At 48.1% G+C, this 22661-nt stretch overlaps 12 protein-coding genes across 12 annotated transcripts; 4 read left to right on the plus strand and 8 right to left on the minus strand.

Annotated features, from left to right (window-relative positions):
* Window positions 1–424: 424 nt before the first annotated feature.
* N7479_000447 (uncharacterized protein) lies at window positions 425–1914 on the minus strand (the record flags this gene model as incomplete). Its single annotated transcript, XM_057248145.1, has 3 exons — window positions 425–1153; window positions 1236–1598; window positions 1669–1914. 3 exons carry the CDS (start codon window positions 1912–1914, stop codon window positions 425–427), a joined length of 1338 nt encoding a protein of 445 aa, XP_057112577.1.
* A 988-nt stretch (window positions 1915–2902) lies between these two features.
* On the minus strand, window positions 2903–4199 carry N7479_000448 (aromatic ring-hydroxylating oxygenase subunit alpha; the record flags this gene model as incomplete). The annotated part of the gene is made up of 2 exons (XM_057248146.1): window positions 2903–3317; window positions 3373–4199. The coding sequence occupies 2 exons, from the start codon at window positions 4197–4199 to the stop codon at window positions 2903–2905; spliced, it is 1242 nt and encodes a 413-aa protein (XP_057112578.1).
* Window positions 4200–5226: 1027 nt separating this feature from the next.
* N7479_000449 (FMN-binding negative transcriptional regulator) lies at window positions 5227–5994 on the minus strand (the record flags this gene model as incomplete). The annotated part of the gene is made up of 1 exon (XM_057248147.1): window positions 5227–5994. The coding sequence occupies one exon, from the start codon at window positions 5992–5994 to the stop codon at window positions 5227–5229; it is 768 nt and encodes a 255-aa protein (XP_057112579.1).
* Window positions 5995–6660: 666 nt separating this feature from the next.
* On the minus strand, window positions 6661–6975 carry N7479_000450 (uncharacterized protein; the record flags this gene model as incomplete). Its single annotated transcript, XM_057248148.1, has 1 exon — window positions 6661–6975. One exon carries the CDS (start codon window positions 6973–6975, stop codon window positions 6661–6663), a length of 315 nt encoding a protein of 104 aa, XP_057112580.1.
* A 102-nt stretch (window positions 6976–7077) lies between these two features.
* Window positions 7078–7521, minus strand: N7479_000451 (uncharacterized protein; the record flags this gene model as incomplete). Its single annotated transcript, XM_057248149.1, has 1 exon — window positions 7078–7521. The coding sequence occupies one exon, from the start codon at window positions 7519–7521 to the stop codon at window positions 7078–7080; it is 444 nt and encodes a 147-aa protein (XP_057112581.1).
* Window positions 7522–7742: 221 nt separating this feature from the next.
* On the plus strand, window positions 7743–8848 carry N7479_000452 (uncharacterized protein; the record flags this gene model as incomplete). Its single annotated transcript, XM_057248150.1, has 2 exons — window positions 7743–7860; window positions 7905–8848. 2 exons carry the CDS (start codon window positions 7743–7745, stop codon window positions 8846–8848), a joined length of 1062 nt encoding a protein of 353 aa, XP_057112582.1.
* Window positions 8849–9426: 578 nt separating this feature from the next.
* Window positions 9427–11969, plus strand: N7479_000453 (WD40 repeat domain-containing protein; the record flags this gene model as incomplete). Its single annotated transcript, XM_057248151.1, has 3 exons — window positions 9427–9442; window positions 9484–10526; window positions 10557–11969. The coding sequence occupies 3 exons, from the start codon at window positions 9427–9429 to the stop codon at window positions 11967–11969; spliced, it is 2472 nt and encodes an 823-aa protein (XP_057112583.1).
* Window positions 11970–12655: 686 nt separating this feature from the next.
* On the minus strand, window positions 12656–14138 carry N7479_000454 (uncharacterized protein; the record flags this gene model as incomplete). Its single annotated transcript, XM_057248152.1, has 2 exons — window positions 12656–13890; window positions 14003–14138. 2 exons carry the CDS (start codon window positions 14136–14138, stop codon window positions 12656–12658), a joined length of 1371 nt encoding a protein of 456 aa, XP_057112584.1.
* Window positions 14139–14907: 769 nt separating this feature from the next.
* On the minus strand, window positions 14908–16407 carry N7479_000455 (putative nucleolin protein Nsr1; the record flags this gene model as incomplete). The annotated part of the gene is made up of 1 exon (XM_057248153.1): window positions 14908–16407. One exon carries the CDS (start codon window positions 16405–16407, stop codon window positions 14908–14910), a length of 1500 nt encoding a protein of 499 aa, XP_057112585.1.
* A 918-nt stretch (window positions 16408–17325) lies between these two features.
* Window positions 17326–19232, plus strand: N7479_000456 (dolichyl-P-Glc:Man(9)GlcNAc(2)-PP-dolichol alpha-1,3-glucosyltransferase ALG6; the record flags this gene model as incomplete). The annotated part of the gene is made up of 3 exons (XM_057248154.1): window positions 17326–17563; window positions 17617–17779; window positions 17849–19232. The coding sequence occupies 3 exons, from the start codon at window positions 17326–17328 to the stop codon at window positions 19230–19232; spliced, it is 1785 nt and encodes a 594-aa protein (XP_057112586.1).
* A 342-nt stretch (window positions 19233–19574) lies between these two features.
* Window positions 19575–19971, minus strand: N7479_000457 (copper metallochaperone COX17; the record flags this gene model as incomplete). Its single annotated transcript, XM_057248155.1, has 3 exons — window positions 19575–19715; window positions 19775–19836; window positions 19944–19971. The coding sequence occupies 3 exons, from the start codon at window positions 19969–19971 to the stop codon at window positions 19575–19577; spliced, it is 231 nt and encodes a 76-aa protein (XP_057112587.1).
* A 384-nt stretch (window positions 19972–20355) lies between these two features.
* On the plus strand, window positions 20356–21612 carry N7479_000458 (GTPase-activating protein RNA1; the record flags this gene model as incomplete). Its single annotated transcript, XM_057248156.1, has 1 exon — window positions 20356–21612. The coding sequence occupies one exon, from the start codon at window positions 20356–20358 to the stop codon at window positions 21610–21612; it is 1257 nt and encodes a 418-aa protein (XP_057112588.1).
* Window positions 21613–22661: the final 1049 nt, after the last annotated feature.

Genomic DNA, 22661 nt, shown 5'->3' on the forward strand with positions numbered 1-22661 from the left:
CCCTCAACAGCCGAGTGGTTGGTCCCCTATTATACCAGCGCGGGGTCCGCCGGGGTAGCTCTTATCCGCGGGTAAGCCCCGGGATGAGCGCCCCTTTCACATACCCGCTTTCACCGCCTTTTGATTGGTTCGGCTTTTGTCTTTCCTGAACTTCCGGATCACGTGAAGGTACAGATTGAGGATGGAGTCCATTGTTTATAGGTATAGATTCCATGCAGCTGACTCTATTTGTATATCAACTCAATATGGACTTGAGAGCAGTAATTTTCTTCAGGATTTATAGGGCTGAAATATTCGAGGCGACCTGCGTTGCTAGAAACTCTTTGAGAAAGAAAGTGGGTAGACCTTGTACCCCATCCGTAGATACATATATACATCCAGAACCGTTAATTGCCTTGTTTTCATCCACCTCGTTATTTGCAATTTACCGTGAGCAAACGTCCATCAAATCGGCCACCTTGTGCTCTCCCATAGTAAACTCTCCATAGTCTACCTGCTGCTTGATCTTCCGGTATAATGCCTTCAAAGCCTCGCGATCTTCATCATCGCAATGTGGCCAATCCACATGTCCAGCGTACTCACATAGTGAATGGAAGTGAGCGACTGCTAAATCGCCATCAAATGCCATGTACCGGTCTCGCATCAGTACTGGCACAAGGTCACGTTCTTTCTCGAAAGGCATTACTACATATTGTAGATCCCATTCGTTACTATGACCAATTGCAAAACGACGGAGATGCAGAAGGTGTTTCTCGAATGAGCAAAAGTATTCATTCCACCGGCGTGGATAGTGATGGTGCCAGGCCTCACCCATGCCCTCAGAAGTCTGAAGCTTCATTCTAGATCTCGGTATCGGACATTTGGAAAGATTGGATAACCTTGTTTGTGTCAAAATTTGGCAATCGTCAAGATAAAGTTCTTGAAGTGTTGACGAGTGCGATAGAATCCAATCGAGCTGCTTGTCTTCGAAGAAGGAGTAGTTGCCTAAAGTGAGCGACTGCAAATTTGGGCAGTGGATCCCTCCAAGGCTGAATTGGGGATAAAACCCCCAGTAAAAGTTGGAGTACAGAGACAACTTCCGGAGTGACCCCATTGAGGGTTTTAGCCAGACTGAGGGCAGTATACGTGCGTAGAACTCCTGTACTTCCTCTTTCTGTCAGATGTTTCACCATATTAGCACGAAGAACTATATCTAAGCATGTAACCAGTTTTGAACAGAGAAAGTAAGTACGAACCTCGATTTCATACCCAGAATACGGAGCCTCGATTTCATGCACAACATTCAATCTCAACGAACTTAACGTGCTCAGTACTTGCTGAAAATCTTTTGTCAATGGTGTTACATTCTGTTGATTCCAAAATCCCAGTTCTTTTAAGGGTTTCTTTAAAGACCCCAACCCCGTACCCAGCCATTTTATGATGGTTTCGCGGTACTCATTTGACTGAGGTGTCTCGCCGTAATTATCCCCTATCGAGCAGTTCTTGTCAAAGCGCAGAATGACGCTTTCGAGATTCGGAAGTTTTGAAAGCATAGATAGGACATCCTTCCATTTCCAAGGTAGCTCAAGATCAACTTCTAAGCGATCGTCATCAGACTCCTAATACGATGGATATTAGACATCCATTGATGGCAGGATAGTGTATATTCATCTTTGATACATCACTTACATAGTCGTCCTCGACAGTATTGAGGTAAATCTTGCGCACATGTTTTTTCAGCCGCGGATGTGCTATGATTAACTCCAAATGCTCACAGGTTCTATCATATGTGTTCAGTGAGAACTTGAAGAACAGGTTCTTGGTTGCGAAGGCACATAACAGGTGGTTTGTCAGCCTCAGGGCCCTGAGGGTTTCCCTGTCTGAGAGAGACGTGATGATCGCAAGTAGTTCGGGGGGAAATTTGAATGAGGCCATATTATTGGTTTCAATGGAGTATATATAATTATTTCTTAGAAAAGGGCGTATCAAATCTTCTTATAAAACTTCGATTCCGACTATGCTAGACCCAATATAATTTTTTTGGCGCTATTTTCTAGGCATCTATAGGCAGAAGTGTGGCAGAGATTTAACCAGCTTGTGTTGGTGGAAAATCCCACAATATCTCGACATTTTCAAATGTAGCTGACGATCGAATTTTACCCCTGCCTCTTTTAGTCTTCAACGGCTCCAGATAGTATCTATACACATGTACTATGTCGTTTGAGCTTCGATTTTCTGCAAGTTGGCGCGTCCCCATTGGCCAATTCCTGTGACCAACGTAACAAGCGAGTCTATGGTAAAGACGATATTTTACGGACTTGTATTGTTTATCTCAGCAATCACACTACCCAGGTTGTTTAATTCCATTGTCATTTGATAGCTATCGATAAAGTCTCTTAAACACTATGTACATACATACATCAGTTTTAAGAAAATCAAAAACGCGTATTATTATGGTACTGAAAATCACGCTGGCTAACGACACGAATATATTGGAGATATATCTCAATTATGAAGTCACAACAATTTCCTTAGAGAGGCTAGACATCACCTAAAAAAGCATTAATCTACTTGAAAATATCTATAGAGATTACCATTATCAAGAGCTCAAGTTGTAATTTATTGCATTCATAGTGTTTAGGGTGGCCCACTTGCTTGTGCAATACGTTAGTTAAATATAATTTGCGTCACACAGTTTCTCCTCCAGCATCAAAGCCCCTCTCTTCACATACTACGCTAAAGAGTTCATGGAACGCACAAGAAACTCCTGTACATAGAGATCGACCGGATGCATATGTCTACTTTGATTATGGCTGCACGTTGGTATTTGAGTATACTAGAGCCACTTTGAGAAGGTCAAAAATAAGGCTAAATTCCTACTCATAAATAAACCGACATAAAGAAATACCACCTCTCAAGACAATCACCAAGCCAAAAGCTCTTTCTGGGATCCACAGGCCAGAGATGTACAGATCTGCTCATCCTTCTCACTAACTTCTGCATTGCATGAGACCTTCGGTTTCGCCGGCCAGATCTCCCGCCCCTCTGATTTCTCACGCTCAAAGTGCTCTGTGATGACATCGCGAACTGTGCTCTGGAAGAACAGCGGCGCCTTCTCGTACTTGGGGTGAAGCTCGCCACTCGTAAAGACATTTCGGTCGAGATTCTTCTGAGCGTTGTTGCAGAGGACTTTGTCTTCTCCCATGACGCGCGCGTACATCTCGCTAATAAGCTTGAAGTCGGCGTCGGAAGAGTTCCGGTTTCGGTAGACTTCGTAGGCCATCTTGGAGCTTTTGGGGCTTAAGGGGAGGAATTTCTGTATCATGATGAAATGCGGCCTGTATATGTTAGAGGATGTTATATTTGAGAAAGCATAGGTTGGGAAATATTTACGAGACAACCATAGCGGACATGGGGAAGTAGTAGGTACTGGCAGTGTAAAGACCCTTTTCGATTTGCTCTGGCGTAGATTCACAATGATGTTGGATGTGTCCATCTTTGAGATCGCTGTCGAAAGATTCAAGGTTGAGGAATTCGGGAATATCGGCGTGTGTTGTAGGGCAGTGGTAGCATTCATTGAAGTTATCAGCCAAAATCTTCCAGTTATAGTCGCCCTCGAGCGCATAGGTATGGTCAAGATCATAGTTGTCGAAGTTGTAAGCTTTGTACCGTTCTTGCTTGTCGACACCCCGGAAATGCTCCTCCCATGACACTTCTGGGACTTTATTCGCATCCATATTGACCCAGATGAAGCCATTGACGTCGACCTTGAGATGGATTCTGAAAAGACCGTTCTGCTCCTTGTCGAAGTTACTCAGGTCTTGGTATTTCGGAGCTTTGGCGAGTTTGCCATTCAGTCCGTAAGACCAGCCGTGATATCGGCAAGCGAGGATTGGGGAATTTCCGGATCCCTCTTTCTCAACTACCGGATATGCACGGTGTCTGCACACGTTGTGGAATGCGTTGATGTTTCCCTGTCGGTCGCGAGTGATGATGAAGTCAAAACCAGCAATCTCGTAGCGGAGCCAGTCGCCAGTGTTCTTCACCCGCATACTGTGGGTGATAAAGAGCCATCTCTTCGAAAATATGGCTCGTCGCTCTAACTCGTACATCTCTGGTGAAGTATACCATGATGCAGGCAAGGCACGCACCGGTGAATCTTGGGCTTCTCCTTTGGGAGCAGGGGCGTTAAAGCCGAAATAGTGCAACATTGAAGCCATGACAAAGTAATATGAAAGTTCAATGGAATATGTCTTCAAGTCTTTGTTGATGCACTGGTCCTCATAACGATCCCTTTATATGCCCTGAAACAATTCTGTATCTGACTAATTGCCACGTCTATACTCCGGTCATATGAACGGCTAAATTCCAATTTGGTAGAGCAACCCATCGCGAGGCGGGTTCGTCTTCCAAGAACAGATATCGAACCCGCCAACCCGCCACCATAGTACTACAACCCGTATTATAAGTCGGGGATTTAACGCTATGATGGGTTATCGAGCTAATTGTTATCAATTCGACCTATAACCGGGTAGGTATCCTGTAGCCCACGCTACAGCGCTTTGTTTGGAGCTGGGCAGACATACTCCGAACGCCGACCGGGCTCTGTTGCCAATAGAAGGTCGCATAAATAAACTACATGAGCCCTAATTCTCAAGCTATACTTCTGACGGAATCACGAGGACTCGGGTTCCTCAGATTAGGGAGATGAGCGACTCCAACCACAATCAGAAAACAATGCCTAATATTTGAAACAAAATATGAGCATCTTCAATGTTGTCCAAGGGGTTAGATATGGAGTAAGAAGTGATTACTTTAGAATAAATATGTACAATAGGTAGCTGTAGGAGATCGAGGAAGATAAATTTCCATTTCGACTTCATAGACAAACAATGTGGCTGAAAAGACATGTCACGCGATTTTATATCACATACAGGTAGTTTGTCAAGTATTTGACTACCGTTATCATACACGAAAGAAGCTTAATACGGATCATATACGAGGTCAACAAGTTATCCCTTGTGTAACAACATATGCAGACAGAGGGGCAGAACTAGGAAATCGATTCCCAGTAGGTCAATCATGTAGTATACGTCTTTTGAGTTAGTCATGGCCTATCCAGAATCTGAAAACATCTGGATTATAGTAATTGCCTGGTATTATCCTTCACTGCATTTTTGTTACTCTCCCGGTCTACAGGTAATTCGGGAACGTTGAATAATGCCATGTTGAATCTTCATTCTAGCTTTAAGAATCACGCTTCTTTGCATCATGCAATTCACCTCGCTCTTTCACTAGATTCGAAATCGCAGTGCCGGCATCACCTCCTAGCTTCGCAAATCCCTGTACCACACCCTCACGATCACCGGGTCGCATTTCCTGGCTCATCTTGAACTTTCCCTGAAGCTTGGTGATTCGAATCTCAATTCCAACAATGTTCTTCTTCAGGAGATCAGTGTACGACTTAGGCGCATCGGATACCTCCCACGGCTCCGGTTTATCGCCACCAGTGTACCCCATAATTGACTTCTCCGTATGCTGCGAAAGATCATGCAGTTGTTTGGCAAGGAATTCGCCGGTCTCGGGGGTCTTGGCATCATAGTATAGCGACATCTTGCCGTACGCCTGGACAGCGGAGTAATTCCATGTGGGCACGACCTTCCCTGTATCTGGCTTTGTCTCGACGTAGTATTTCGGAGTCACGTAATGGTCATGCTTGCCATTGAATAACACGAGGACGTCGTCGTCGAGTTCGAGAACGTTCGGCGGCTTGTCATTGACGGCCTCCATCATCGTCTTGACTTGTGGATTCTGCTTGGCAATGTGGGCGCGGAGAGTGGGATCCGCCTTTCCTGATTCCTCTGGGAAATCCACAACAAATGGGGCATGGGTACACTGTAGGAAGTCTTGCTGCGAGGAGTTCATGCCAGTGATCAAAACACCGAGTGGGTTTTGCCGAATGAAATGGAGCAAAACCTCTTTGTCTTTCTCCTCATGGGCGCTTTGGAAGAACATGTTGAATAGTAGCTAAAGATAGGTGTCAAGATGAGGTGGAGGTGAAAGACAGAGAGGTGCGAAGCCAATTGCGTAAGAACAAAAGAATGGCCCAAATTGAGCCCTCCAGATCTCACATTATCGTATCTTTGATTTGTTATCAGTGGCCAAGGATTCGTCCGCTAAAGGCATGTCCAACCGGCATATGCAGAGACCCAGCGGGGCGGGGAAGGCGCAGGGACTTTGACATTTCCCCACCGGATTATTAAAAGCCCGAGAAAAGGTCTAGGATGCGAATTCATGTAAAATTCTGATTATATCCATCATTCTAAGGTTGACAGCGAAATATATCTGAGGTTTATCATTATTGCTCCCCAAAGAAGAAAACACTTGAGGTCCTGGACGAAAGAGAGCAGTCTAACCCCTTTTGGCTAGTATCGTTCCTTTGCACCAAATTTGGTATAGCGCAATCTTTGGAATTATCAAGGTCTACGATTGGCTATCTCTAGCGACAACCCACTTTACTCTATGTCCTTTACACAATGGACAGGAAACGCAAATCCATACTTCAATCATGATCCAAAGACAATATATAGCGTATGTTCATATAACGATCTCTCCGCACAAACAAAGACTTCAAGTTGTGGTTCCGAACATGATGGCAAAGGAATCTTCGCTCATTTGCCCCTAAAATCCCCTGCTGCCCTTCGTAACAGTTAATTTCCCGAAAGACTGTTTGACATTGGCCTGTGGTGCGCCAACTATGCCCTGCATTGCCTTGGAATTGTCGTCTGTCAACATATCACCGAAGGTCTGACCAGTCCGCTTTGCTTTAGTTGCTGCGAGAGTATTTCGACACACTTCCTGCAGCGTTTTGGTCAACTGTATGCTTCGGTCGATCACTGTTCTATCTTCCTGGTGTGATAGTTCCACATCAGGCTCTCTCAGGGAAATTTGCTGGTCCTTGAGTTGTGTATCATGATTGGTGAGTGCAACCTCCATTGCTCGAAAACGTTCACCGAGTCGGTTGACGCTCTCTAAGGTATCAGCGGTGATAATTCTAGTCACATTTAGATGGAATGATATTTTGGGAGTGATTGGTATTTAACAAACAGAGTGATCGAATCCACTGCCAGATTTATCGTTCTTTGACAGTCTCCAAGCTGCTGGTCGAACCTTATCAATCTTCGACTCGTTAATATTCACCGCGATTCTATCCCGCTTGCATGATTGCGACCCGCTCGAGTGTTTCGTAATCTTGTCGATTGTCGCACGGAACTCATCGCAAGTCTCATTTGTGGACTGGATGGCGCGAACAAGCTCGGTCACCTGTAACGCTGCAGATGTTTCGTACTCGGATCCTTTTCTGTCGAGAAAGTCTTTTAGGGATTCGAGTGACTTTCCAGTCTCTAGGAGAGTTGCTTGAGAGTTGGAAATGACATCTGGCGCCCCTACCAAACTGGCAATCAAGTTGTATGTCAACTTGCAACTTTGCGTCGCTAAAGTCGCAATAGCGATCACACTTGCGGTCAGGCTCACGGGGTCCATGGTTAGTATGGGATTCAATATCGGGTGTGGTATAGTTTTGTTCAGAAAGCCATACGTAGCCACCAACTTTCAAGCCATTATATCTTTTTGAGATGTGTGCTTTACCCCCGCGGGCTAAGTGCGGGGGCTGAGGCTGACCGGCACTTACTTCCAACAGTATCGTTTTTACTGCCCAACTGGCATTTTGCCCCTGCGTTTATCTCAAGTTCTCGTATCTCAGTATGGCGGCACTCAATCGAGACACAGCTCCAAGTTTCGAAAACCACTTTGGGGACACGGAAGTGACCATGGGAGGGTATTCCTTTCAGGGGGTCGTGCATGGAGACCCCCATTTCAACCGTGAGGCTGGAAACCCTCGAGGATATCTCAGGCACTAACCTCAGAACACTACTCCACCACCCCACAAAGTCTTCCCAAGGGGGTCCCCGAAGCAGCTTTCAATGCCGCTAGTAAGCAACACACGCCCTCTTGTCTGCAAGATACTCGCTGCGAACCACTCGAAAAATTAAGAAAATGGGCGGATGGGGACGGAGAAAAGCGAATCTACTGGCTTAGAGGCATGGCTGGTACTGGAAAATCCACCATCGCCTTGATCATCGCTCGTGAATATCACCGCAAGCAGCAGTTAGGCGCCAGCTTCTTCTTCTCCAGGGGTGATGGAGACCTTGCATCAACTCGGAAATATGCGGCGACAATAGCAACCCAGCTTGCAGAAACTTCGCCGGAGCTCTGCAAATATATCAAGGCTGCTGCAGCGTCGACTCCTCGTCTTCATACTCTCGGTTTATATGATCAATGGGAAAAACTTGTTATCGAGCCGCTGTCGCAGTTGAACGATAATCCATTTGCAATGCCGCTTGTCATCGTGATCGATGCACTGGATGAATGCGATGATGCAGATGGCATATCTGTTCTTGTTCGATGTCTTGGGACACTTCTCTCGGTTGAGAATGTCAAAATTCGAGTTTTGATTACAAGCAGGCCAGAAAGGGCAATAAAGCTGGATTTCGATAACATCTCCAGTAACGCACGTCATGACCTAATCCTCCACGATATCGAACAGTCAGTCATTAACGATGATCTGACTGTCTTCTATAAGCAACGTCTTTTCGATATATCGCAACGGTGCTTCGTAGACGAAAATTTTCTATCTGATGAAAGTATTCGGCTCTTTGTGAAAAGATCTCATGGTCTATTCATTCATGCTGCTACCGTATGCCGGTTTGTCGGAGATAATTTTCAGCTGGCAAATGAGCGTTTGCTACTCTTATCTACATCGGCAACTATCCCAATGCGATGTATGCCACAGTCCTACGCTATTCCTTGAAGGAATCAGAGGAGGTCGAAGAGACTGAAAAACTACAAAAACTATTCTATCGCATCGTTGGGCCCATCCTTTTTCTCTTCGACTCCGTGTCACCCGCTGATCTGTCGTTTATGATCAACGAGCCAATTCAGAAGGTTCTTAATCTACTAGGAAGTCTTCCTTCGGTAACAGATGCTATAACGAACAAGGAAAGCGTGATTCATCTTTTACATCCATCTTTCCGTGACTTCTTGCTTGACCCAGCAAGGTGTTTGGACAAAACATTCTTAATCAATGCTTCACAGGCCCACAGCGATCTTGCTGGTTTCTGTCTCCGGATAATGTCAACACACTTACATCACAACATGTGCAACCTCTCAAGCCCAGGAGCTTTAGCGAGCGATGTGTCAAAGCCACTGATTGACCGACACATTGCTCTTCCTGTTCAATATGCCTGTCGATATTGAATTCGTCATCTCAGGAGAAGCTCCCTTGATCCCGAAAAGCTCCCTGTGGTATTGCAATTCTTTCAGACCAAATTTCTCTTCTGGCTTGAAGTTCTTAGCTTGCTTGGTCAGATTTCTGAAGGTATTGCTATGATGCGAGATATTGATGGTATGCTTATGGTACGTAATTCATACCTAGTTCTTTCCAAGGTTACGTTGCTCAGACTCCTAACACCCCCAAGACCCAAGACACGATCCGTCAGCATTCTTCTCCCGGTTTACTTAAAAGCTTGCTTTTCAAGAAGGTCCCGGTCAATAAAGCTACACCTTTAAGTCTCATAGTTCACGATGCAAAACGTTTCCTCTCAAGTCATAGCCCAGCTCTCGAAAAAGCGCCCCTGCAAGTTTATCACTCTGCAATGCTTTTCACTCCGAGTGCAAGCATCATCAGAAAATTTTACGCTCATCACAATTCAACATGGCTTTCGACACAACCAGCTTTGGTACATAATTGGAGTGAATATTTACAGACATTCACTCCCTCGGAGTGGGTTGATGCGCTTGAATTCTCGTCTGATGGTAAAATGCTAGCCTCTTTGACATCTCAAGGGATCTGGCTCTGGGATGCAAAAGCGAGAACGGAGAGACACTTCTCGCTCACTCGTCTTACCGGCGCGGAGTTAGGGAGACTGCAATTTTCACCTGACGGTAAACTATTAGCTCTTCGTCTTCCGTATGACTCCACAGTGCAGATCTGGAATATCCCAGCTGGTAGGATACAATATGTGATTGAAGAGTCAGGTCATCCTTTACATAATCCTAAGTACCCGAGAAAGATGCCAATAATCTCGCCCAATGGTACTATTATGGCCACCACAACTGTCAATCACACAATCCGTCTTTGGAATTCAACCACATCACTAGATATATCTGTCCTCGCTGGTCATATGGACTGGATTACGGTGTTAGCATTCTCGCCAGATAGCAAATCACTAGCATCCGGGTCTAAAGATAAGACAGTACGTATCTGGGATGTATCAACCGGGCTCACTCGGTTCGTTCTTCAGTGCCATCTGGATGCTGTCTGCGCCTTGTCATTCTCACCGGATGGCAGGCTCTTAGCATCTGGGTCGGCGGATAGAACCATCTGTCTCTGGAACTTATTAAGTGGACTGAGTGAGTTTCTTCTTCAAGGTCACTCTGCTGCACTCCGCATGGTCGCATTCTCCCCTGGTGGCAATTTTCTGGTCTCCGTAAGCACCGATAATAATTTACGCCTTTAGAACGTCATTGAAGGCACAGTACAGCGTGTTCTTCCTCCTTTAACTTCAGTATACGCTGTCTCATTATCATCGGATGTCCTTTTGCTGGCTACTGCAGATAGGGCCGGAATCACCGTACGAGACATAGCTACTGAGCAAGTGCTATTCAACTTTCGGTCCCCTTATTCGGTGCTAAAAGGACTTAAATTTTCACCTGACGGTCAGCTATTAGCCTCTGCGTCTGTTGGTGGTACTGTTCATCTATGGGATATTGGACTGAAAAGGAATTCGAATGCCCAAATTGAAGGGGCACAGCCATCGCACATGCCAGAAGTCGTGGACTTCTCCTCGGACAAGAATATCTTGGTGTCTCATCCCCATCTGATAAGGTCCAGAAATGAAGAAAGTATTCGAATATGGGACTTGAGATCAAACACACAGCGCATCATACCATGGAAAGGAGACACATGTGCCTTGTTTGAACCACTAGCTGTTTCCCCTGATGGAAGGCTAGTAGCTTTCTGCCCCATAGTCAAAGGGATTCGCCTTTGGGATTTACAAACAGGCAAGAGATTGCCCGAAGTGCGTGGCAAACCCATAAATACGTCGACCTTGAAATTTTCCCCTGATAGCAAATTCCTAGCCTCCGCGGATGCAAATTCGGTTTGGATCAGCGATTTGGCAACCAACACAACGCGGATGGTTGTTGTCGCCGATGATTATGATCCCGCGAACATTCTACCAAGAAAATTGCCACTCCGCGCTCCGCTGAAGACTGTGGTGATGGCTTTCTCGCCTGACTGTCAAATGATAGCCTGCGAGTCAAAACATGGTATCAAGCTCTGCAATCTGGCAACTGGGGCAGAGAAACGCGTCCTAGATGGCCGATTACACTTCATTGAAACGATAGAATTCTCGCCGGATGGCAAGATTTTAGCCTTCGGGTGTAATCGAAAAGAATTACATCTATGTGATACGAGGACAGGTGAGGCGCGCCGCCTCAGAGACTTGAACTTACATGTGTTGAAAGAGGTGGTATTCTCGCGAGACGGAAATTTAATCGCCTGCGTCACGGACAAGGGGTCATCTGGTCATTCAGTTTGGATATTAGATGTTACAACTCTAAGAGAGGTTGGCAAAGTGGAGACTGATGTGAAGTTGAAGTACGTTTCGTTTTCATCCTGCGGCACATATCTCATGACAGATAGAGGGGGTCTTCTTATTCCTGGCCTGTCTTGTACCCATGCTCCGCTTTATGCGTCAGAGTATTGGATCCAAAGAGGAAATGAAAACATCTTGTTCATTCATTCAGAATGGCGCCATTCTATTTACTTCGTTTCGGGAAACGATGTGGCCTTCATGAATGATACCAGGGAAGTGATACTCATACGATTTGACCCACCGGAAACAGACCAAGGAGAAGGAATTATATGAATCCATTTCTAGCCTATCCCTCTTCTGATCTACGGAATACATAGTTTGTCATTTCCACCCAAACAACAATAAACTGCCAAGAACGTCGATGCTAAGCTTAGTAGCGTGGTGGATACCGCGGGAGATTCCAAGGTTCCAGGGTTGCGCACATAGTAGTGCAAAGTCAATTCTGGACGTCCCAGGGTCCTTCAGGAGTTAAATTTGATAGCAGTACTCGAGGCACTGGTTGAGATACGGCTTGAGATCTTACCAGCGGATGTGAATACCAGCTAAACCCAGTTTTCTGAGAGAGTAATCCATTCGATATATAAGATAGGGCGATAAAAAGAGGGTATAGATTGAAAATCGCATGAAATCATAAAGAAACCATAGAAGCCCCAAGCGGGACTAGAACCAGAACTCCATCGCTCCCAAACAGCAACCCCCCGCGCAAAGCATAAAGATACGCCGGTTTTTGATTGTCAGAAAGGTCACAACACCACCGGCATATAACAACCGAGCCCCAATGACAATCAGTCAACGAGATCAGAGAGGAATATCAATAAAACAGAGAAATATCAGGAGGTTTCGAGGCGCGGATCTACGTTTAGAAAGCATCATGAACGCAACACAACCGGTATATCCTCCGTGTTGACATTTTGACAGCGTAATTTGTTGATGTCATCTTGATCATTCATCATAGAACATTACATTGATGCGAGACTAGCAGATCCTGCAGCCGCAGATCCCCAGCGCAGTTTTCGGAGTCCACCACGGACAGCTTCTTGACCACACCCCGTTGAGGGGCGAGGGCCAGGAACACCATCTCCCATCATTCCAACTTCAACTCGCCCGACCTCGCGGCCGATCATATACCCTGCGGAAAAACTGATTGCCGAGAATAGAACAACAACTCCGGCGCTGATGACCCAGGTCATGATCGTAGGGCTGACAGTCGTTGTTGAATCTGACATGGTCATGCGACGATTCTTCTTCGAGGTAACACTGCGGTCTTTAGGGGAACTTGAACGGCGCTTTGCTTTGGCGACGACTGGGTCAGATGACACCTCTGGCACTCTTAAATGCCTCTCTGGTCCTCCTGTAGAGGGACTTGTTTCGGGATACCGTGGCGAGGACGGGGCCTCTTCGTCGCTACTCTCCTCTCCCATAGCAACGGATGGGCCTACTAGTCTGAATAAAGCAGGCTGTGCACCTACTGTGGGTGCAGCTGATGTAGATGGCTGTCTATTGTCATTTTTCGGAAGGCCTCTAGCGGCAGCGGCACAAGAAAGAAGTGTTGATAGGCTGGCACGAAGTGCGGCGTCGTGGTCGGCATGATGGGAAGGGGAGAACATATTGTAAGGGCTGTGTTGGTGTTGAGTTCTGCGCGATGATCGTAGACTAGGATAAGAATCTCTTCGATGAGCACGGTGAGTAGAGGTAGACGGGACACTAGGTTGAGTACGTCGTGGAGCCCATCCAGGTTCTGACGTGGCTGGTGGGTGGGTGAATATGTTTGGTTGCGGTACGAAAGGTGATGGGCTTATACCCATCCCTAGGGCAGTAGAAGTATCATCTTCATCATCACTGGAGGTAGCGATTGAACTTGATGAGAGAGGTGCAGAGCGTGCAGATAATCCGGTTGGGAGCGCTGGTCGGTTTATATCTTCGTTTGAGCTGCTGAGAACCTGATCGGACTCGCTTTCGCTCTCATCATATTCCTCTTGGCTGCTACTGGCTTGGCTGGCATCCCGCGATGCATAGTCCGCCTGGGCTGTGGTGATAGCAGCAAGGTGTTGTATACGGCGTCGCCGATTGCGACGCTGATATGCCCCTGCTTCTCCATGCTCGACTCGTAAGCCGGTGGTGATTATATCTTCATTTGTGGCAGCAGAGGAGACGGAGGAAGAGGACGGTTGCGAGGATACGTCGATCCAAGAGTCTATGTAGTATCGTAGTGAGTACATTATGGAAACGTAAGAGAGATTTTGTATGTATATTGAAAGGCCATCGGCAGAGGAGGTACCAGTCGGATTATAAAAAGAGCTACATACCCTCTGATCTCATGGGTGCCGCACCAGATGGCTGGGGCTGACCGTTATCTCGAAGCGGCTGATGGCCATCGCACGTCATCCGACTTGCGGCTCTAGGCTCACGCACCTGACCCAGCAGACAGTGATTTGGTTGCATAGCTAGATAGTTGAAAGAGAATATGAAAGAAGGAGATATGTGAATAGAAATATAGAAGAGAGGGGGATCAGACCACCCTGGAGTACAAGAGAGCGGTCAACGTGGGGTTATCTTATCAAATGTGGAGTAGAGCCGTGGACGATCACTGGTGCCCAAAGCAAGGACTTTTATACTCCTTTCTGCTCAGAGCCAGGAGGTAAAAGAACTCAAATAGTTGGATTAATCCCCAGAAATAGAAAAAAGGGGAGAGTGACAGAAGAAAGATGAAGAGAGCCCCGAGGTGGAAAGAATCGAAATGATAAGCTGATCACCAGACCTAACAGGTGATTTGCAGCCCGTGACGAGGCAAAAGCTAAAGACGACGCGAGGTTGTTGGTAAATGGCAAATATGATGATTCTTATCCTGGAATGCTAGGATTCGGGAAGCTTGTAAAGAGACCCTTTTTCATCAACAATTCCATCAAAGAAGCATATCGATGGGCCATTAATCTTTGTACTTTAGTAGACAAAACAAAGAACCTTAGGATATTGCGGGGAAGGCGGCATCTTATGGCAATATATTCTATATAGTTACACCAGACAAGATAAAATGACAAGAAACTTAAGTTAATCAGAATGAAAATTGAAATGATGTATCAAATTGAAGATACCTGAGCTAAGATCATATTACACATAATTAAACACGAACTTTTTTCTCTCAAAGCAAACCTGAGACCCATGGACACCTATATGTTGCAGAAATCAAACTTATGCAGAAACAACCTCAAATCTAGAAGGTAACCTTGGTGCCCTTGTACTCGGGGATGCTGCCCTTGCCCTTGTTGAGGCCACCACGGCCGCCACGGTCGCCGAAGCCACCACGACCACCACCACGGCCGCCACGGTCACCGAAGCCACCACGGCCACCACCACGACCACCACCGCCGCGTCCACCGAAACCACCACCACCACCGCGGCCACGGCCACCGAAGCCACCACGGTCACCACCGGCAGGGCGGGGAGTAGAGAAGTCGAGACGGATAGCACGGCCCTCGAGCTCATGGCCGTTGAGGGCAGCGTGGGCAGCCTTAGCCTCATCAATGGAAGAGAACTGAACGTAACCGAAGCCCTTGGGGCGGCCGGTCTCCTGCTCAGTGGGCAGACGGATTCCGAGAACGGAACCCTGGGCGCCGAAGACCTCGTGGAGAGCATCCTCAGTGGCGCTGAAGGGAAGGTTGCCAACGAAGAGAGTGTCGCTCTCGGGGCTGGTCTGGTCACCGTAGGAGCGAGCACGATCCTGGGAGCGGTCGGCAGGGGGGTTGGCCTGACGTGGAGCGGCGTAGTCGAGGTTGATGGTGCGACCGTCAAGATCGGTACCCTTCTTAGCCTCCATGGCCTTGACGGCATCGGCGGCGTTGGTGTACTCAACGTAGCCGAAGCCACGGGAGCGGCCAGTCTCACGGTCGGTGACAATGCGGACACCGGAGAGCTCACCAAACTCGGAGAACTCACGCTGGAGCCACTCCTCATCGACGTTCCAGGACAGGTTGCCAATGAAAAGGTTGGCGACAGCACCCTCGGGGACATCCTCGGTCTTGGACTTCTTGGCAGCGGCAGCAGGCTCCTCATCAGCCTTGCGCTTCTTGGAGACAGGGGTCTCCTCGGAGTCGGAGGACTCAGAGTCAGAGCTGTCAGAGTCGGAACCAGACTCAGAGTCGGAAGAAGCCTTCTTGGCCTCGGACTCGGACTCAGAGGAGTCGGAGTCAGAGTCGGAAGACTCGGCCTTCTTCTCGGTCTTCTTGGGAGCGGGCTTCTCATCCTCGGACTCAGAAGAGTCAGAGTCAGAGTCGGAAGAGTCGGACGACTCAGCCTTGGCAGCGACCTTCTTCTCGGCCTTCTTGGGAGCGGGCTTCTCCTCCTCGGACTCAGAAGAGTCAGAGTCAGAGTCGGAAGAGTCGGAAGACTCAGCCTTGGCAGCGACCTTCTTCTCGACCTTCTTCTCGGTCTTCTTGGGGGCGGGCTTCTCCTCCTCGGACTCGGACTCGGAGCTGGAGGAAGCATCCTTCATATCCTCATCGGACTCAGACTCGGACTCGGAGGAAGAGCTGGGGGTAGGCTCCTTCTTGCTCTTCTTGGAGGACTTCTCCTTGGCGGCGACCTTGCTGGCAACGGCCTTGCTCTTGGCGGCGGGGGACTGGGAAGCCTTGGTAACACCGGCATCCTTGACCTTGTTCAAGGCCTTGCTGGCCTTGCCGGCCTTATCGGCAACCTTGCTAGATGTCTTGGACATTGTGAACTGTAGGCGAGATAAAATATTAGCGATTGCTCTTGGGGATGAAATTGAGGGGACTCAGAGGGGAGGGCTTGGGAGTCTGGCTTGTAGCTTGGGTAGGGTGGCACATACTGTAGATACAAGTGAAATTCTTGTAGTATGTGCGGCAAAGCCCACGATCCCTCAAAGCACCCGTGTTTTGGATGTGTAAAATGGAACAACAGCCCTCAGAAGAACTGCCAGAAGTGAACTAAATCACAGCTGGACGTTAACCCACTACCCACGGAACGGACAAGTTCTCAAGCCCACAAGCAACAGACAGCCAATACTGTCTAGAATATGTAACCCACGAGGAAAATGTCCCACAGAGCCCACAGAATAGATGTATGTCAAGCCCACAGCCCCCAGAGTGATAAGATGCCCACAGAGTATCCGAACGAACTTACGAGATAAACCCACGCGACTGCGTTAGTTAGTGTGTATAGAGATCCCTTGGGTGTACAAGAGATGAGATAAGTAAAGCAACCTGAAACAGACTGCTTTTTTTTAAGGAGATGAGAGAAGGAAGTAGAGAGGATGGGAAGAAGAAAAGAAAAAAAAGTGAAGAGCTGGGGGACCATCAGCTCTGATAAGGAAAAATTTTGAAAAAAAAAAATTCGGAGGCTGGCAGAACTACTCCGCCTACCCAGAAAGGTTAGACTATTAAATTAGCCTGAGAACCATGTGGGTACCTTCCCAGAGACTGTCGACGACTCACAATCGCGTGTCATTTGGCGGTACCTATCTTCTGCCTTTGTCTACGTTGAGGTACATATAGACCTCGGGAGCCCCAATACGCCAATTGCTTCTACCATCACTCCTACTAGTTCAAACACCGTTCAGCCTTTCTTTGACTCAGTCAATGGGACCATAGGTGTCCCTCAGGCTTTTATCGTGATGGCCCCTCCGACACCATCCTCGCACCGTCCCCGCAAGAAGAGAAAGATTGCGATTTCCCCGGGCTCCAACAATAACCTGATCTTAGATCTAGGCGAAGGAAAGCAATCACCAGCCTTCCCACTGGTCTCATTTCTGTGGGCTGCTCGTGCCGGTGTGTCTCAATGGCTGATTCTCCCACTTGTCCTCATGGCCGTCGGCCTGTTCCGATGGGCTGTTAGCTTGTGGGGTTACTCTGGTATGCGATCTTGTCTCTTTTTGGAAGTTGATACAGGAATTGATACCTTCTAGGCTTCCAGGTTCCCCCGATGCATGGTGATTTTGAGGCGCAACGGCATTGGATGGAAATTACCACACATCTGCCTTTAGCAAAGTGGTACATATACGATCTGCAATACTGGGGTCTCGACTATCCACCATTGACTGCATATCACAGCTGGCTATTCGGAAAGATGTATATCTCCCTCCCTGTGATTCATTGTGGAATTCTCACGACCCCCTACTAACCTGTTGGTCTGTTTAGTGGCTCTGCGTTTGATCCAACCTGGTTCGCCCTGGATGCCTCCCGAGGTTTTGAGGATCCCCGTTTGAAAGTATACATGCGTGCCACCGTCGTTGTATCCGAATACTTTGTGTTCATCCCGGCTGTTGTCAATTTCCTCCGCCGCTACACTCGGATGCAGGATGTTCATGCATGGTCCGCCTCGATTGCTCTCGTGGCAGTACTCCTTCAGCCAGCCAATATCCTCATCGACCATGGCCATTTCCAGTATAACACAGTTATGCTTGGATTGGTGGTTGCGAGCTTGGACGCTATCCTCGCGGGGCGTATGCTCTGGGCTTGTATTTTCTTTGTTGGCGCACTAGGATTCAAACAGATGGCGTTGTACTATGCACCAGTCATGTTCGCCTATCTTCTTGGTGTCTGCACATTCCCTCGGATTAATATTCCCCGCCTCATCAGCATAGCATTCATCACTTTAGCTGCTTTTGCTCTGCTGTTGGCCCCTCTCATGGTTGGTGCCTCCAATACCGAGGCTCGAAAGGCATTTGCAGCTTCTTCGGTGCCGCCTCTGTTACAAGCACTTCCTATCCAGCTGGACAAGAACTCCGTTACATATGGGCTATTATTCCAACTAACGCAGATCATTCATCGGGTGTTCCCCTTTGCGCGTGGGCTCTTCGAAGACAAAGTTGCCAACGCTTGGTGCGCCATTCACACTTTCTACAAGCTCACTCGCTTTGATGCTACGTTGCTGCAGCGAGCATCGATCGGTGCCACATTGACGTCAATCATTGTCCCCTGTGCTATCATTTTCCGCCACCCTCGGGCCTCGCTTCTCCTTCCTGCTCTATCTGCCGTCGCCTGGGGATTTTTCTTGTTCTCTTTCCAGGTCCATGAGAAGAGTGTGTTGCTGCCTCTGCTACCGATGACCCTACTACTTGCAGGTAATGGTGGACTAAGCAAGGAAACACGCGCCTGGGTGGGCTGGGCCAACGTACTTGGCTCGTGGACCATGTACCCCCTCCTTAAGCGCGATGAGCTCCGTGTTCCTTACATAGTTATGACTTTGCTTTGGGCCTATCTTCTCGGCTTGCCTCCTACTTCTTTCGAGACCTACCGAACTCGGCCATCCCTGGAAGACTCCAATGCCAACTTCGAGCCCAGTACTCTCACAACTCTCCTACACTTCGGTTTCTATTTGGCCATGCTTGCCTGGCATATCCTCGAGGCATTTGTGCCTCCGCCGCCCGGAAAACCAGATCTTTGGGTGGTCTTGAATGCCCTGATCGGAGCTGCTGGTTTCGGGATTGCCTATATGTGGTGTATGTGGAAACTATATACCCAGTGTCGTCAAATCAGTCGGCAGGCTACTGAGGAGGAAAGCCAGAAAAAGAAGCAGTGATTGTTTGTCTAGGTGGATGGCTGTATGATTTTCAGTGATACCCCATATTATGTGATTATCCAAAATGAGGCAGTAAAACTGCTAGGTTGTTTCATTAATATGTCTCTTTAATATGATTGACTTGATTCGAAATGCGTTCCTTGAGAGGTGAGACGTTGTATTGGGAAACGAATCCCTATCATCTAGAGTACTAAACTCGAGATTCCAATATGTCACAAGCAAGCAAACGTGCCCTAAGAACAGAGAATATCCAAATAAAACAAGAAACTCCCGCCAATGAATGATATAGTACAATGTTGTATAGTGATAGTACAGCCGAAGCCATTCGGTCAGATATAGAGTCTAGACCTTGAACCCAAATCCGGCCATGCAAGTCTTGTACTGCTCAATCGTGGACTTGCACTCCTGCTCGGGGTTTTCAGACTTGGAGAAGAGCATGCAGTCATCGCGGGCGGTCTTCTCGGGTTTGCAGACGCAGCAGGGCTAGAATGAAAGTAGGGTCAATCGCTTGCGCTTGTTAGTTCGGCAGTATCGGGTCATACCTTAGGCTTCTCGGACTGGGCGGGCTGAGCGGGCGCTTGCTCGGGGGCAGCGGCGCTTTTTTCTGTAAATCATTGTATAAGCAAAGGTCAAGGTCTTGCTCTGATATGTAGGACTAGCGCATTGCGCAGGTATTCGGCCCGAATAGGTGGAAGAGGCATTGGGTCTTACCGTTTGAGGAACCGAAGAGCCAGGACATTGTGGGGGATGTGCAGATGTACTTGGTGAATATTTTAAGTAAACGAGAGACAGAAAAGGAGTGTTAAGAACGTCGTGAATAAGTCAAGTGCTTACAAGTGACCTCCAGGGCTGACACCATCGGACATTATTAATTATTAATCGCTCGTGCAGCGGAATTGGTCTCTATGTGGCGCCGTAGTTATTTTTTTTTGCCTATCAACAAACTTGCCTCTCCGGAGTCGCCTCCTCTTTTGCTACATTGACTTGTTTCGGTTTTTCCTTTCTATCCTTGGGTCTACTTGGGTCTCCTCCTTGCTGGGATATTATCTGCCATTGACCTCAGCCTCTCCCTATTTTATTTCTTTTTCTTATCTCAATATCCCACTTAAACAACTACCCCGCCATGGCCCCTCCCAAGGTCTTCTCACTCGAGGGCAGAGTCCTCAAGCTCGACACCGCAGAGGACATCAATGCACACATTCAGCCCTTGATTGACAACACTGACTACACTGAAATCCGTCTTGGAGGAAACACCCTAGGCATTGCCGCCTCCCAGCGCCTGGCCGAGGTCCTGCAGACCCAAAAGTGCCTCGAAGCTGCCTACCTCGACGACATCTTCACCGGTCGTCTCCTGACCGAAATCCCCACTGCTCTGAATTCGCTTCTGACTGCCATTCTCAAAATCTCGACCGTCCACACCGTGAATCTTAACGACAATGCTTTCGGTCTCAGGACTCAGGCCCCGCTTATCGAATTCCTCTCGCGCCACGTGCCCCTTCGTCACCTTATTCTGAACAACAATGGACTCGGTCCCGCTGCCGGATCTCAGGTTGCCGACGCGTTGTCAAAGCTGGCTGAGCGCAAGGAGGAAGCTCGCAACTGTGGCGAGGAGGTTGGGCTGCTGGAGAGCGTTGTCTGCGGACGAAACCGCTTGGAGAACGGCAGTATGGAGGCATGGGCTCGGGCCTACAAGGCCCACGCCGCCGGCCTGAAGTCAGTTAAGATGACACAGAACGGCATCCGGTCCGAGGGTATTTCTCACTTGTTGACCGAGGGTCTCTACCACGCGCATTCCCTGGAGGTTTTGGATCTGCAGGACAACACTTTCACCAACGTGGGCTCCACTGCTCTGTCAAACGCCTTGTCTGGCTGGCCATCTCTGCGCGAGCTCGGCGTCGGCGACTGTCTGCTCTCTGCCCGTGGTGGTGTGAAGGTTGCCCAGGCTCTGGCGGCAAACAACAACCCGAAGCTCCAGACACTGCGTCTTCAGTACAACGAGATGAAGGCGGAGGCTGTCAAGAGCTTCACCCATGCAGCCAAGACTGCACTTCCCAGCCTCCGTCGTGTCGAGCTCAACGGAAACATCTTCTCCGAGGAGGACCCTAACATTATTGTGCTGCGTGAGCTCTTGGAGGCTCGCCAGGAGGAACACGGTACCGACGAGGACCCCGAGGATAGCTGGGGTCTTGATGACTTGGATGAGCTCGAAGAGGAGGATTCGGAAGACGAGGATGAAGAAGAGGAGGAGGAGGAAGAGGAAGAGGCTAAGGCCGACAAGGACCTCAAGGATGCCGATTTCGCCGAGGCGGAGAAGGTGGCTCAGAGAGATGATAAGGACGTCGATGACCTGGCCGATGTGCTGGGCAAGACCGCTATCTAAACCTCTGGAGCTGTTGGATAATTGTCACCTCCATCAGTACTTGCCTTTCATCCGGAAGTATCATGGATCCAATGCCACGTTGATATCATCAATGACTGAGAATGCCGCGCCCTCAGCTTAATTAGAGCGTCCCCCTGGCCAACCATGGTCCTTTTCTGTGTCCACGGCCACTCACAAGCTTCGGGTATGAGGATCTGACTGACGACGCTTACGCTTTACCTTCAAAAAGACCCACATTTGTTATACCCCCAACCTACAATGATTCAACCCTAGTTGCACATAATCCCTTTGCTTTGATCCATATTCTGTTTACATAGCCATGGACGCTCCATGTTTTCTTTGGAGGATACACGACCATATAGATGGAATACATATCTGGACAAGCAGGACCATTCAAATAATTATCAATTTAGAAAAGTAAATAAATGTGTATACAAAGCTGCATCTAGAACGAAAAAAGAATTTCCGAAAATGGAACCAAAGGCTACCATACCCTAAGACAGTCCAAAGAATATCAGTAGAATGAAACAGTTGCCCTGTGGGCTAGGTTCAAGAAGAAAAGGCAACAACCTTACTCTACAGCAGAATCAGTAACCACTTCTTTCGTAGAAGCCAGCAAAAAACGGCATATTACTTTCAGGGCTTGAAGATCCAAGTGTTTCTACTCGTGAGTGGGCAACCAGAAACGGTTTAACGCCACATTTTAAGCGTCTCACTTACTAATAACAGCCCGGGTTACGCGTATCTACACATGCGGTTGATGCCGCCTACTTCTATCTCCTGTTGGTAGGAGTGGTGCCTGGTTCCTGCTGTCCACTGGTGATCCAAAACCCCATCCTTAGAGGGCAAGCCAGGGATTGCGGGGTTAAGGGTTTCCCTTTGAGTTATTGACATTAAGGTGGCACATTTGTGTAGCTGGAAATAAAAGAAGAGGGATAGAGGATATAAATTATACCTGTAACCAACTGATGAGTTAGGTGTCTCGATACGGCGGGAGGAAGCGAGACGTGCGAACTCAAGGATTCCCGAGAAGCTTGGCGCCAACTTCA

The sequence above is a fragment of the Penicillium vulpinum genome (genome assembly GCF_028829585.1).
Source record: "Penicillium vulpinum strain IBT 29486 chromosome Unknown utg000001l_segment0_segment0, whole genome shotgun sequence".
Lineage (NCBI taxonomy): Eukaryota > Fungi > Ascomycota > Eurotiomycetes > Eurotiales > Aspergillaceae > Penicillium > Penicillium vulpinum.